The sequence below is a fragment of the Dendropsophus ebraccatus genome, chromosome 9 (genome assembly GCF_027789765.1).
Source record: "Dendropsophus ebraccatus isolate aDenEbr1 chromosome 9, aDenEbr1.pat, whole genome shotgun sequence".
Lineage (NCBI taxonomy): Eukaryota > Metazoa > Chordata > Amphibia > Anura > Hylidae > Dendropsophus > Dendropsophus ebraccatus.
Genome location: NC_091462.1, coordinates 31,560,171 through 31,575,623, shown reverse-complemented (window position 1 = coordinate 31,575,623; position 15,453 = coordinate 31,560,171). Strand labels below are relative to the sequence as shown.

Below are 15,453 nucleotides of genomic sequence, written 5' to 3'. Positions count from 1 at the left end.
CAGCTCCCCTGTAGTCATACACCCCTGTCCGTTCTTCCTGTATAGTCATACACTGCTATCAGCCCCCGTATAGACATCCACTGCTATCAGCCCCCCTGTAGTCATACACCACTATCCGTCCTCCCTGTATAGTCATACACCCCTGTTCGTCCTCCCTGTATAGTCATCCACTGCTATCAGCCCCCGTATAGACATCCACTGCTATCAGCCCCCCTGTAGTCATACACCACTATCCGTCCTCCCTGTATAGTCATACACCCCTGTCCGTCCTCCCTGTATAGTCATACACCCCTATCTGCCCCCCGTATATCATACACCCATCCGTCCCCCCTGTATAGTCATACACTGCTATCAGCCCCCGTATACACGTACACCCCTATCTGCCCCCCGTATATGATACACCCGTCCGTCCCCCCTGTATAGTCATACACTGCTATCAGCCCCCCGTATACACATACACTGCTATCAGCCCCCCTGTAGTTATACACCCCTATCCACCCCCCGTATATCATACACCCCTGTCCGTGCCCCCTGTATAGTCATACACTATCAGCCCCCCATATAGACATACACTGCTATCAGCCCCCCTGTATAGTAATACACCCCTATCTGCCCCTCCCTTTACAGTCATACACCCCTTTCCCTATGTAACCCCCTGTAGATACACGTCCAGGTCTCTGCTGAGACCCCCTAATAATGACGACATTATATTACATTATATTATTATAATTTTTTTTAACTTTTTTTAATCAAAATATTGCTTGTTTGGCATGGCAAGTGGGTGTGGTTTGCAAAAAAAGGGGCGTGTCATAATTATCGTTCAATTATCGTTACCGCAGCTACAACCGCGATAAACCGCGATATTGATTTAGGCCAATATCGCCCAGCCCTACTCTAGGGGCATTATTAGTTCATGGGGGCCACCTCTGGGGGCATTATTAGTTCATGGGGGCCACCTCTGGGGGCATTATTAGTTCATGGGGGCACCTCGGGGGCATTATTAGTTCATGGGGGCACCTCTGGGGGCATTATTAGCTCATGGGGGTACCTCTGGGGGCATTATTAGTTCATGGGAGCGAGCTCTAGGGGCATTATTAGCTCATGGGGGCACAGCAGGGAATCCTACATACAGGGGGCACAGAAGGGGATCCTACATACAGGGGGCATCCCACATTCCTATTTGCTTTACTGCACATAACACCAAACAGCGCAGTTACTATGGGAGCCTACAGGGGGGAGAAAGGGAAGGAAGTTGCTAGAAATGTGCGGAGCCTAAATTGTTTGTCTCGCAGGTTCTGAAAAGATTAAACATATCTGGAAGGAATCATCATGGCGGACTGGGCCTGATGGAGAGGAAAAGGGAAAGTGACGCCTCAGATCAAAGAAGACGTCACCTGTGAGTCACTGTATGACACTTTTCTTATTTTGTAGAACATCATTTAGTAGGGGTGCCCCGAGGTGACAGCTATTACATTATCTGTACTCAGAGATATCACTGTGTTATCTGTGGTGTTACATAGGACTGCAGGTGACAGCTACTACATTATCTGTACTCAGAGATATCACTGTGTTATCTGTGCTGTTACATAGGACTGCAGGTGACTACTACATTATCTGTACTCAGAGGGATATCACTGTGTTATCTGTGCTGTTACATAGGACTGCACGTGACTACTACATTATCTGTACTCAGAGGGATATCACTGTGTTATCTGTGCTGTTACATAGGACTGCAGGTGACATCTACTACATGATCTATACTCAGAGATATCACTGTGTTATCTGTGCTGTTACATAGGACTGCAGGTGAAATCTACTACATTATCTATACTCAGAGATACCACTGTGTTATGTGGTGTTACATAGGACTGCAGGTGATATCAGGTGATTTCTCCAGGTTGCAGAAGTTCAAACTTCATCGTGCCCTGGTGTGCTGGTGTCTGTATACATGTGTGCTGGTGTCTGCATGTGTGTATACATGTGTGCTGGTGTCTGTATACATGTGTGCTGGTGTCTGTATACATGTGTGCTGGTGTCTGTGTGTGAGATCGATTCTAGAGAACTGGCTCATATATCCCATTTTCCCCAGTGGCTTAAAATGTAACCTCTGTTATACAGTTATAAAATTATAGAACCTAAAGGTGAACAAGGTGCAATTCAAATAGACACTTACTTGTATAGCTGTCTTTTGTGCTCTGTATGCAGTGCATTATACTCACCCTTGCAACGTACAATTTATAGCGTGTCTACAAGCCCAGCGGGGCTCATTATGATGGAGACTAAAACTTATACAAGAGTGGGGTAGGGGTTCCCCTGTATTCAGAATGCTGTTGAGTGCTAGGCAATGCCCCGTCTGGGATTATTGAATTTCGAGGGTCTATGCAGAGCAGGATAAAGACACCTCTGCTGCACAAACAGGATCTCCTAGAAAGCGTTCTCACCGCCATGTATTCGCTATCACTGTCTTGGGTGAGCTAAACTAGTCTGCCTGGGGGGGCTGTGTGATTTGTATATGCTCACTAACATGGAACAGCCTCATTATATTAGCCTTATCAACATATTCTATGTTAGTGAGCATACCGGGGTGGGGTGGGGGGGATATTGGTGAACATATACAAATCACACAGCCCCCCAGACCCTCGAAATTCAATAACCCCAAACGGGGCATTGCCTAGTACTCAACAGCATTCTGAATACAGGGGAACCCCTACCCCACTCTTGTATAAGTTTTAGTCTCCATCATAATGAGCCCCGCTGGGCTTGTAGACACGCTATAAATTGTACGTTGCAGGGGTGAATATAATGCACTGCATACAGAGCACAAGAGACAGCTATACAAGTAAGTGTCTGTATGGTGACATTTACATTGCACCTTGTTCACATTTAGTTTCTACAATTTTATAACTGTATAACAGAGGTTACATTTTAAGCCACTGGGAAAAATGGGGTATATGAGCCAGTTCTCTAGAATTGATCTGAACCAAATTATACCTCCCAGCAAGGCGTGGGTCGAACACACAATTTTTTTTTTTTTATTATTGTGGGGGGCCCAGACTTTTTGGTTGTATGGGGCCCCAAATTCCTGATGGCGGCCCTGCCCCCAAGTGTCCCATATAGTAGCCATCCCTCCCCTGTAGTATCATATAGTTACCATCCCTCCCCAATAGTATCATATAGTAGCCATCCCTCCCCTGTAGTATCATATAGTAACCATCCCTCCCCAATAGTATCACAGTAACCAGCCCTCCCCCATAGTCTTATATAGTAGCCAGCCCCCCTAGTAGTCTCATTTAGTAGCCAGCCCTCTCCAGTAGTCTGATATAGTAGCCAGCCCTTCCAATAGTCTTTTATAGTAGCCAGCCCTCCCCTGTAGTCTCATATAGTAGCCATCCCTCCCTAGTAGGTTAATATAGTAGCCAGCCCTCCCAATAGTCTCTTATATAGTAGCCAGCCCTCCATCATAGTCTCTTATATAATAACCAGCCCTCCCCATAGTCTCTTATATAGTAGCCAGCCCTCCCCATAGTCTCTTATATAGTAACCAGCCCTCCCCATAGTCTCTTATATAGTAACCAGCCCTCCCCATAGTCTCTTATATAGTAACCAGCCTTCCCCTATAGTCTAATTTAGTAGCCAGCCCTCCCCCAGATTTGGCCTGCGGGCCAGAGTTTGACATGACTGTTGTAGACGAATATGTGGTTTCTGTAAGAAAGTTTATGTTCTTGTATTCCTGGAAAAAAAACCCTTTAATGCAGGTATCACACCAACATAATCCCAAATATGTGAAGAAAAACAAATGCCCATAAGTCATTATAGATGTTATAAAAGTTTATTGATCAGATGTTATTAGTGCATATTTAATGATGCAAAATATCTGTGGCGGCGTGTCAGCGGCATGTTGAGCACCAGAGCCATGGAGCCTTCTTAAAACGTGATTTTAGACGCATTTTTCTCTCCATGCTGTTTCTCCTTTCCTGCCGCCTCTTCTCCAGCCGGTACATAACTCTTTTATACCTCATGTCCTGCTCTCTCCTTTCATCCACTTCGCTCATTTTGGTCTTCTTTAACCATGAGCGAAGTTTCTTGAACTTTTGAGCCTTTAATTTTTTTTTCATTTTGGGCGAGATGGTCAGTGCCTCCTTTGTCTTCTTTATGGCAGAAATGAATTCCTTTTTTATCTGCTCCATTATAACAATCACGGCCTCCAGGGGGACGTTATTTGATTGGCAGTTGGTTCCTCCATGCTGTAATGTTAATTCCATGGCTGCTGCCTCCTCTCTGGGGCTTTCTGTTTTCTCACTTTGAAGTTCATCCTTATCCGCCATGGTCTTTGGAATATCTGTAATGTAAAAGGGAAACCACATGTTATTGCTGTAACCAGGACTTGAGAGACTGTACAATAGATTTATGGGTTTGGTTTTTAAAGGGGGCACTTATCCATCAGGGGCACTTATTGCAAATCCACAGGATATACCATAAATGCTCCCTAGATGCAGCTCCCACTTCTGGGATTTCCATCTATTTTAGATCAAAAGCTCCCCAATGTGACTCAATAGGAGTTATACAACTTATTGGGATTGGCATCCCTACCAACTAAAACAGTCACAAATAAGCCAGAGGGTGCCAGGGAGTCCTTAATCTAAATATAGATGCCAGTGCCAGGGGTGGGTTCCTTTAAGATATAGTAATTATTACCTGGCCTGTGGATGACAACTTCTTCTAAATAAACCGGGTTCGGTCTGCGACGTCTCCATCGTCTGCGGCAATACCAATATATGGCGCTGTAAAACATATTAAAATCTTTTAGACAAACAGATGTAAATGACAGTTTTCTATGGTCACAACCGAGAGACAGAACTTACCAGGATATGAATACAATCACTGCCAAGGCCAGGCCGACTATAATCCCAACACTGCGTCTGCCTAATAATAAACACAAACAGTGATTAATATATTATTATGATGTTTGTATATGATGAACATCATTGTGGAGGATGGAAATAACTACTTACTGATATGCCCGCCCCCGTCCTGTGGGATGGCACTCTCTATCACCAAATCTAAGAAGGAAAGTACAGACATTAAGTACATTTTTCCAGCTGCAACACCCCCATTCCGATATATATATAATCTATATCAGGGTTTCCTGTAATCCTTGATTGATAAACAGTAATATTTAATCTCCATTACCTGATGATGAGACCTCATCTCCACCAAAGCAAAAGCTGCAAAGCACCAATATCTCCAATACTCTAAGCACCTCCATCCTCGCTGAGCCCTAACACTCAACTGACTCCAGTGCAGCCCGGACACACAAAGCACTTGGTGATCTATTGTGATGTCATAGATAATACCACCTGTGTGGCAGTGATGATGTCATAGATAATACCACCTGTGTGGCAGTTAGGGAGTGTCATATGTACAATGTGTGTAGGGAGGAGATTACTGTATAGTTTACATGAATCAGATGGATATTCCAGGTTTAGACATCTTTGTACCAAACAGACCAAGTACCACGAGTTCCTGCCTAGCCCAAAAGCAAAACCAGAACACTACACCTCTGTGCTTCACTCTGCTCTTATGTACATGGTGACTATGCTGGGAATTGTAGTAGCTCAGTTCATTTATTTACAGGATATCTTGGGACTTGCAGTGCTTACTTGTTGTAGTGTGCACTTATTCTCTTCTATGTTATGCTGGGACTTGTAGTGTTTTGTTGCAGTGTACATTGTGCAGAGTCTGTGAGGAATGAAAGGTGGAATCTGATTGGTTGCTAGGGGCAACTGAGCCAGTTTCACTTTACACCATGGTTGATAAATCTCTCTCTATAATTTCTATAATTATATTTTTTTTATATGGATAATCCCTTTAAAAAATAAATAAAGTCAACCTTGATAAAAAATAAAGTCAACCTTGAAAGCCAACCTTGATAATTATTGAAGCGCGAATTTGGCGGTCTTGGCACTGTCAGAGTAGCGTGCGGTGTTCCTGACACTGAGTGGTGTGCGTCTCCCAGTGCTGTGCACTATTATAAATGACATGATAAATTGCTATGATATGATTAAACCCAAACCTATGTAATAGACACCCCTACCCCCCCTAATATTGCTTCATGTAGTAGCCAACCCAACCAAAATTGCCCCACAAATTAGCCAGCCCCTCCCAATAGTGCCTTAAAGGGAACCTGTCACCCTCCATGCCGGGGTGAAGGCTGCCGACCCCCCGCTAGAGCCCTGGATACTTACCCTCGGGCAGCTCTCACCCCGGCACAGGGGGGTGACAGGTTCCTTTTATTAGTAACCAGCCCCCCAAGCAGGACCGCCGATAGGGCAGTACAACTGGTACTGCCGTATGGGGCCCGGACCCTAAGAGACATGGGGTTGGGGGGTCCGCCGGCCGCCACCCCCCGTCCGCTACGCTAGGGGGGCCCGCAAGGCCCCCCTTGCCACCTGTTTTCGAGCATCCCGAGAACCTGCGGCCGCGCAGCTTCTCGGGATGCACTGATCGCTTTGATGTTCCGCCCGCACATTGAGCAGGCGGAACATTAAAGTGATCAGAATACAGGAGCAGGACCTGTCAGCGTCCTCCTCCTGTATTCTCTCCCATAGGCTGCCGGCACTTCATACCAGCAGCCTATGGGAGGCCGGGACGTGACCTCTCCGGCAGGCGTGATGATGTGACGTCATCACGCCTGCCGGAAGTCCCGTCCCTGCGGCTCGCAAGATGGACCCGAAGAGGAGGAAGAGCTGCTGCCTGCACAGCGCGGATTAGGTGAGTAGGATGTTTGTTTTTTTAGGGGCACCTCTGGGGGCATTATTAGTTCATGGGGGGCACCTCTGGGGGCATTATTAGTGTATGGGGGCTCCTCTGGGGGCATTATTAGTATATGGGGGCACCTCTGGGGGCATTATTAGTATATGAGGGCACCTCTGCGGGCATTATTAGTATATGGGGGCACCTCTGGGGCATTATTAGTGTATGGGGGCACCTCTGGGGGCATTATTAGTTCATGGGGGCACCTCTGGGGGCATTATTAGCTCATGGGGGCACCTCCGGGGGCATTATTAGTATATGGGGGCAGCTCTCGGGGCATTATTAGTTCATGGGGGCACCTCTGGGGGCATTATTAGTATATGGGGGCACCTCTGGGGGCATTATTAGTTCATGGGGGCACCTATGGGGGTACCTCTGGGGGCACCTCTGGGGGCATTATTAGTATATGGAGGCACCTCTAGGGGCATTATTAGCTCATGGGGGCACCTCTGGGGGCATTATTAGTATATGGGGGCACCTCTGGGGGCATTATTAGTTCATGGGGGCATCTCTGGGGGCATTATTAGTGTATGGGGGTACCTCTAGGGTAGGGCTGGGCGGTATACCGCAAAAACACCGATACCGTCTCTGGCGTCGGTTAACCGACCTCAACTTGGCCAGGACGGTATCTGCGGTATCTTTGTATTTTTATCTCCTGGTCTGAGCTATCCGACCTGTCAGAGCGCCTCCTCCCCGCTCCAGTCCCGGCTTGTCAGTACCTTCCCCCTGTCAGAGCGTCCCCCAACACACACACGTGCGGCCCGGCGTGAGCGCTGCACGTTATGTGCAGGGACACCGGTATCAGAGCGGGAGGTGGAGGAGGAGCAGCAGTGGTGAGAGTGTCTGAGTGCCCCATCTTCCTGCACCCGGCCCGTACAAGCGCCCCCCGCCCGTTACCAATGCGCCTGCACCCGTCCCAGTATCCCCTCCCGGATCAGTCCTGTAAAACGCCCCCCCCCCCCCCGGACCAGTCCCGTCCCAGTCCCGTCCGAGCGCACCCCCCCGCATCAGTCCCCTCCTGTCCGAGCGCGCCCCCCGCATCAGTCCCCTCCTGTCCGAGCGCCCCCCCCCCCCCCCCCCCGCATCAGTCCCATACGAGCGATCTCACACCACACACACATGACCGGCGAGCGCTGCACCTGTTCTGTGTGTGCAGGGACACAGGCAGGATATGGAGGAGCAGCATTTGGGAGGCTGCCGTACTGTAGTTCCATCAGCATCAATAACAGTACAGTGCTGCAGCTTAGGAGGAATGAATGGGCTGCAGCACACAGCAATGTCTCCTATAAGTTATGTGTGTGGCATCCTGCCTGCTGCAGCCCATTCATTCCTCCTAAGCTGCAGCACTGTACTTCCCATACCCTCATCCCTATGCGCCCCTTATATAGTAATAAAGCCCTAATCGTCCCCCCAATAGTCATACACCCCTATCCACCATCTATCACTATGTGCCCCCTATATAGTCATAAACCCCTATGTGCCCCTATATAGTCATACACCCCTATCCACCATCCATCCCTATGTGCCCCCTATATAGTCATACACCCCTATCCACTATCCATAACTATGTGCCCCCTATATAGTCATACACCCCTATCAGCCCCCGTATAGTCATACACCCCTATCCACCATCCATCCCTATGTGCCCCCTATATAGTCATACACCCCTATCCACTATCCATAACTATGTGCCCCCTATATAGTCATACACCCCTATCAGCCCCCGTATAGTCATACACCCCTATCCGCCCCCCCGTATAGCAATACACCCCTTTCAGCCCCCCGTATAGTCATACACCCCTATCCGCCCCCGTATAGTAATACACTGCTATCAGCCCCCCGTATAGACACACACTGCTATCAGCCCCCCGTATAGTCATACACCCCTATAAGCCCCCAGTTTAGTCATATACTGCTATCAGCCCCCCCTGTATAGACTTACACTGCTATCAGCCCCCCGTATAGACATACACTGCTATCAGCCCCCCGTATAGACATACACTGCTATCAGCTCCCCTGTAGTCATACACCCCTGTCCGTTCTTCCTGTATAGTCATACACTGCTATCAGCCCCCGTATAGACATCCACTGCTATCAGCCCCCCTGTAGTCATACACCACTATCCGTCCTCCCTGTATAGTCATACACCCCTGTTCGTCCTCCCTGTATAGTCATCCACTGCTATCAGCCCCCGTATAGACATCCACTGCTATCAGCCCCCCTGTAGTCATACACCACTATCCGTCCTCCCTGTATAGTCATACACCCCTGTCCGGCCTCCCTGTATAGTCATACACCCCTATCTGCCCCCCGTATATCATACACCCATCCGTCCCCCCTGTATAGTCATACACTGCTATCAGCCCCCGTATACACGTACACCCCTATCTGCCCCCCGTATATGATACACCCGTCCGTCCCCCCTGTATAGTCATACACTGCTATCAGCCCCCCTGTAGTTATACACCCCTATCCACCCCCCGTATATCATACACCCCTGTCCGTGCCCCCTGTATAGTCATACACTATCAGCCCCCCATATAGACATACACTGCTATCAGCCCCCCTGTATAATAATACACCCCTATCTGCCCCTCCCTTTACAGTCATACACCCCTTTCCCTATGTAACCCCCTGTAGATACACGTCCAGGTCTCTGCTGAGACCCCCTAATAATGACGACATTATATTACATTATATTATTATAATTTTTTTTTACTTTTTTTAATCAAAATATTGCTTGTTTGGCATGGCAAGTGGGTGTGGTTTGCAAAAAAAGGGGCGTGTCATAATTATCGTTCAATTATCGTTACCGCAGCTACAACCGCGATAAACCGCGATATTGATTTAGGCCAATATCGCCCAGCCCTACTCTAGGGGCATTATTAGTTCATGGGGGCCACCTCTGGGGGCATTATTAGTTCATGGGGGCCACCTCTGGGGGCATTATTAGTTCATGGGGGCACCTCGGGGGCATTATTAGTTCATGGGGGCACCTCTGGGGGCATTATTAGCTCCTGGGGGTACCTCTGGGGGCATTATTAGTTCATGGGAGCGAGCTCTAGGGGCATTATTAGCTCATGGGGGCACAGCAGGGAATCCTACATACAGGGGGCACAGAAGGGGATCCTACATACAGGGGGCATCCCACATTCCTATTTGCTTTACTGCACATAACACCAAACAGCGCAGTTACTATGGGAGCCTACAGGGGGGAGAAAGGGAAGGAAGTTGCTAGAAATGTGCGGAGCCTAAATTGTTTGTCTCGCAGGTTCTGAAAAGATTAAACATATCTGGAAGGAATCATCATGGCGGACTGGGCCTGATGGAGAGGAAAAGGGAAAGTGACGCCTCAGATCAAAGAAGACGTCACCTGTGAGTCACTGTATGACACTTTTCTTATTTTGTAGAACATCATTTAGTAGGGGTGCCCCGAGGTGACAGCTATTACATTATCTGTACTCAGAGATATCACTGTGTTATCTGTGGTGTTACATAGGACTGCAGGTGACAGCTACTACATTATCTGTACTCAGAGATATCACTGTGTTATCTGTGCTGTTACATAGGACTGCAGGTGACTACTACATTATCTGTACTCAGAGGGATATCACTGTGTTATCTGTGCTGTTACATAGGACTGCACGTGACTACTACATTATCTGTACTCAGAGGGATATCACTGTGTTATCTGTGCTGTTACATAGGACTGCAGGTGACATCTACTACATGATCTATACTCAGAGATATCACTGTGTTATCTGTGCTGTTACATAGGACTGCAGGTGAAATCTACTACATTATCTATACTCAGAGATACCACTGTGTTATGTGGTGTTACATAGGACTGCAGGTGATATCAGGTGATTTCTCCAGGTTGCAGAAGTTCAAACTTCATCGTGCCCTGGTGTGCTGGTGTCTGTATACATGTGTGCTGGTGTCTGTATGTGTGTATACATGTGTGCTGGTGTCTGTATACATGTGTGCTGGTGTCTGTATACATGTGTGCTGGTGTCTGTGTGTGAGATCGATTCTAGAGAACTGGCTCATATATCCCATTTTCCCCAGTGGCTTAAAATGTAACCTCTGTTATACAGTTATAAAATTATAGAACCTAAAGGTGAACAAGGTGCAATTCAAATAGACACTTACTTGTATAGCTGTCTCTTGTGCTCTGTATGCAGTGCATTAATGAGCGGGGCTCATTATGATGGAGACTAAAACTTATACAAGAGTGGGGTAGGGGTTCCCCTGTATTCAGAATGCTGTTGAGTGCTAGGCAATGCCCCGTCTGGGATTATTGAATTTCGAGGGTCTATGCAGAGCAGGATAAAGACACCTCTGCTGCACAAACAGGATCTCCTAGAAAGCGTTCTCACCGCCATGTATTCGCTATCACTGTCTTGGGTGAGCTAAACTAGTCTGCCTGGGGGGGCTGTGTGATTTGTATATGCTCACTAACATGGAACAGCCTCATTATATTAGCCTTATCAACATATTCTATGTTAGTGAGCATACCGGGGTGGGGTGGGGGGGATATTGGTGAACATATACAAATCACACAGCCCCCCAGACCCTCGAAATTCAATAACCCCAAACGGGGCATTGCCTAGTACTCAACAGCATTCTGAATACAGGGGAACCCCTACCCCACTCTTGTATAAGTTTTAGTCTCCATCATAATGAGCCCCGCTGGGCTTGTAGACACGCTATAAATTGTACGTTGCAGGGGTGAATATAATGCACTGCATACAGAGCACAAGAGACAGCTATACAAGTAAGTGTCTGTATGGTGACATTTACATTGCACCTTGTTCACATTTAGTTTCTACAATTTTATAACTGTATAACAGAGGTTACATTTTAAGCCACTGGGAAAAATGGGGTATATGAGCCAGTTCTCTAGAATTGATCTGAACCAAATTATACCTCCCAGCAAGGCGTGGGTCGAACACACAATTTTTTTTTTTTTATTATTGTGGGGGGCCCAGACTTTTTGGTTGTATGGGGCCCCAAATTCCTGATGGCGGCCCTGCCCCCAAGTGTCCCATATAGTAGCCATCCCTCCCCTGTAGTATCATATAGTTACCATCCCTCCCCAATAGTATCATATAGTAGCCATCCCTCCCCTGTAGTATCATATAGTAACCATCCCTCCCCAATAGTATCACAGTAACCAGCCCTCCCCCATAGTCTTATATAGTAGCCAGCCCCCCTAGTAGTCTCATTTAGTAGCCAGCCCTCTCCAGTAGTCTGATATAGTAGCCAGCCCTTCCAATAGTCTTTTATAGTAGCCAGCCCTCCCCTGTAGTCTCATATAGTAGCCATCCCTCCCTAGTAGGTTAATATAGTAGCCAGCCCTCCCAATAGTCTCTTATATAGTAGCCAGCCCTCCATCATAGTCTCTTATATAATAACCAGCGCTCCCCATAGTCTCTTATATAGTAGCCAGCCCTCCCCATAGTCTCTTATATAGTAACCAGCCCTCCCCATAGTCTCTTATATAGTAACCAGCCTTCCCCTATAGTCTGATTTAGTAGCCAGCCCTCCCCCAGATTTGGCCTGCGGGCCAGAGTTTGACATGACTGTTGTAGACGAATATGTGGTTTCTGTAAGAAAGTTTATGTTCTTGTATTCCTGGAAAAAAAACCCTTTAATGCAGGTATCACACCAACATAATCCCAAATATGTGAAGAAAAACAAATGCCCATAAGTCATTATAGATGTTATAAAAGTTTATTGATCAGATGTTATTAGTGCATATTTAATGATGCAAAATATCTGTGGCGGCGTGTCAGCGGCATGTTGAGCACCAGAGCCATGGAGCCTTCTTAAAACGTGATTTTAGACGCATTTTTCTCTCCATGCTGTTTCTCCTTTCCTGCCGCCTCTTCTCCAGCCGGTACATAACTCTTTTATACCTCATGTCCTGCTCTCTCCTTTCATCCACTTCGCTCATTTTGGTCTTCTTTAACCATGAGCGAAGTTTCTTGAACTTTTGAGCCTTTAATTTTTTTTTAATTTTGGGCGAGATGGTCAGTGCCTCCTTTGTCTTCTTTATGGCAGAAATGAATTCCTTTTTTTTCTGCTCCATTATAACAATCACGGCCTCCAGGGGGACGTTATTTGATTGGCAGTTGGTTCCTCCATGCTGTAATGTTAATTCCATGGCTGCTGCCTCCTCTCTGGGGCTTTCTGTTTTCTCACTTTGAAGTTCATCCTTATCCGCCATGGTCTTTGGAATATCTGTAATGTAAAAGGGAAACCACATGTTATTGCTGTAACCAGGACTTGAGAGACTGTACAATAGATTTATGGGTTTGGTTTTTAAAGGGGGCACTTATCCATCAGGGGCACTTATTGCAAATCCACAGGATATATCATAAATGCTCCCTAGATGCAGCTCCCACTTCTGGGATTTCCATCTATTTTAGATCAAAAGCTCCCCAATGTGACTCAATAGGAGTTATACAACTTATTGGGATTGGCATCCCTACCAACTAAAACAGCCACAAATAAGCCAGAGGGTGCCAGGGAGTCCTTAATCTAAATATAGATGCCAGTGCCAGGGGTGGGTTCCTTTAAGATATAGTAATTATTACCTGGCCTGTGGATGACAACTTCTTCTAAATAAACCGGGTTCGGTCTGCGACGTCTCCATCGTCTGCGGCAATACCAATATATGGCGCTGTAAAACATATTAAAATCTTTTAGACAAACAGATGTAAATGACAGTTTTCTATGGTCAGAACCGAGAGACAGAACTTACCAGGATATGAATACAATCACTGCCAAGACCAGGCCGACTATAATCCCAACACTGCGTCTGCCTAATAATAAACACAAACAGTGATTAATATATTATTATGATGTTTGTATATGATGAACATCATTGTGGAGGATGGAAATAACTACTTACTGATATGCCCGCCCCCGTCCTGTGGGATGGCACTCTCTATCACCAAATCTAAGAAGGAAAGTACAGACATTAAGTACATTTTCCCAGCTGCAACACCCCCATTCCGATATATATATAATCTATATCAGGGTTTCCTGTAATCCTTGATTGATAAACAGTAATATTTAATCTCCATTACCTGATGATGAGACCTCATCTCCACCAAAGCAAAAGCTGCAAAGCACCAATATCTCCAATACTCTAAGCACCTCCATCCTCGCTGAGCCCTAACACTCAACTGACTCCAGTGCAGCCCGGACACACAAAGCACTTGGTGATCTATTGTGATGTCATAGATAATACCACCTGTGTGGCAGTGATGATGTCATAGATAATACCACCTGTGTGGCAGTTAGGGAGTGTCATATATACAATGTGTGTAGGGAGGAGATTACTGTATAGTTTACATGAATCAGATGGATATTCCAGGTTTAGACATCTTTGTACCAAACAGACCAAGTACCACGAGTTCCTGCCTAGCCCAAAAGCAAAACCAGAACACTACACCTCTGTGCTTCACTCTGCTCTTATGTACATGGTGACTATGCTGGGAATTGTAGTAGCTCAGTTCATTTATTTACAGGATATCTTGGGACTTGCAGTGCTTAGTTGTTGTAGTGTGCACTTTATTCTCTTCTATGTTATGCTGGGACTTGTAGTGTTTTGTTGCAGTGTACAGTGTGCAGAGTCTGTGAGGAATGAAAGGTGGAATCTGATTGGTTGCTAGGGGCAACTGAGCCAGTTTCACTTTACACCATGGTTGATAAATCTCTCTCTATAATTTCTATAATTATATTTTTTTTATATGGATAATCCCTTTAAAAAATAAATAAAGTCAACCTTGATAAAAAATAAAGTCAACCTTGAAAGCCAACCTTGATAATTATTGAAGCGCGAATTTGGCGGTCTTGGCACTGTCAGAGTAGCGTGCGGTGTTCCTGACACTGAGTGGTGTGCGTCTCCCAGTGCTGTGCACTATTATAAATGACATGATAAATTGCTATGATATGATTAAACCCAAACCTATGTAATAGACACCCCCACCCCCCTAATATTGCTTCATGTAGTAGCCAACCCAACCAAAATTGCCCCACAAATTAGCCAGCCCCTCCCAATAGTGCCTTAAAGGGAACCTGTCACCCTCCATGCCGGGGTGAAGGCTGCCGACCCCCCGCTAGAGCCCTGGATACTTACCCTCGGGCAGCTCTCACCCCGGCACAGGGGGGTGACAGGTTCCTTTTATTAGTAACCAGCCCCCCAAGCAGGACCGCCGATAGGGCAGTACAACTGGTACTGCCGTATGGGGCCCGGACCCTAAGAGACATGGGGTTGGGGGGTCCGCCGGCCGCCACCCCCCGTCCGCTACGCTAGGGGGGCCCGCAAGGCCCCCCTTGCCACCTGTTTTTGAGCATCCCGAGAACCTGCGGCCGCGCAGCTTCTCGGGATGCACTGATCGCTTTGATGTTCCGCCCGCACATTGAGCAGGCGGAACATTAAAGTGATCAGAATACAGGAGCAGGACCTGTCAGCGTCCTCCTCCTGTATTCTCTCCCATAGGCTGCCGGCACTTCATACCAGCAGCCTATGGGAGGCCGGGACGTGACCTCTCCGGCAGGCGTGATGATGTGACGTCATCACGCCTGCCGGAAGTCCCGTCCCTGCGGCTCGCAAGATGGACCCGA

The 15,453-nt window shown here is 47.0% G+C and overlaps 3 protein-coding genes across 4 annotated transcripts in view; 1 reads left to right on the top strand and 2 right to left on the bottom strand.

Moving 5' to 3' along the window:
• LOC138800823 (sodium channel protein type 2 subunit alpha-like) overlaps positions 1 to 15,453 on the top strand; it is a 153,672-nt gene that overhangs the window by 10,680 nt on the left and 127,539 nt on the right. The window lies entirely within an intron of this gene.
• On the bottom strand, positions 3,811 to 5,316 carry LOC138802011 (uncharacterized). Its single transcript, XM_069985132.1, has 5 exons — positions 5,191 to 5,316; positions 5,013 to 5,060; positions 4,863 to 4,923; positions 4,696 to 4,781; positions 3,811 to 4,339 (listed from the first exon to the last, which is right to left on the bottom strand). The coding sequence occupies exons 1-5, from the start codon at positions 5,264 to 5,266 to the stop codon at positions 3,888 to 3,890; spliced, it is 723 nt and encodes a 240-aa protein (XP_069841233.1). The 5' UTR covers positions 5,267 to 5,316; the 3' UTR covers positions 3,811 to 3,887.
• Positions 12,531 to 14,035, bottom strand: LOC138802010 (uncharacterized). Of its 2 annotated transcripts, XM_069985129.1 has the most exons (5): positions 13,911 to 14,034; positions 13,733 to 13,780; positions 13,583 to 13,643; positions 13,416 to 13,501; positions 12,531 to 13,059 (listed from the first exon to the last, which is right to left on the bottom strand). In XM_069985129.1, exons 1-5 carry the CDS (start codon positions 13,984 to 13,986, stop codon positions 12,608 to 12,610), a joined length of 723 nt encoding a protein of 240 aa, XP_069841230.1. In that variant the 5' UTR covers positions 13,987 to 14,034; the 3' UTR covers positions 12,531 to 12,607. The 2 variants fall into 2 exon arrangements, with proteins under 2 accessions (XP_069841230.1, XP_069841231.1); XM_069985130.1 differs by lacking the exon at positions 13,733 to 13,780 and having other exon boundaries at positions 13,911 to 14,035.

Bases quoted from the DNA above. Each gene is read 5' to 3' on its own strand.
- LOC138802011 (XM_069985132.1), bottom strand. From the start codon at position 5,266: ATGGAGGTGCTTAGAGTATTGGAGATATTGGTGCTTTGCAGCTTTTGC. The intron at 4,782-4,862 runs GTAAGTTCTGTC...TATGTTTTACAG, and splicing joins GTGATTGTATTCATATCCTG to CGCCATATATTGGTATTGCC. The intron at 4,340-4,695 runs GTAATAATTACT...TTTACATTACAG, and splicing joins AGTTGTCATCCACAGGCCAG to ATATTCCAAAGACCATGGCG.
- LOC138802010 (XM_069985129.1), bottom strand. From the start codon at position 13,986: ATGGAGGTGCTTAGAGTATTGGAGATATTGGTGCTTTGCAGCTTTTGC. The intron at 13,502-13,582 runs GTAAGTTCTGTC...TATGTTTTACAG, and splicing joins GTGATTGTATTCATATCCTG to CGCCATATATTGGTATTGCC. The intron at 13,060-13,415 runs GTAATAATTACT...TTTACATTACAG, and splicing joins AGTTGTCATCCACAGGCCAG to ATATTCCAAAGACCATGGCG.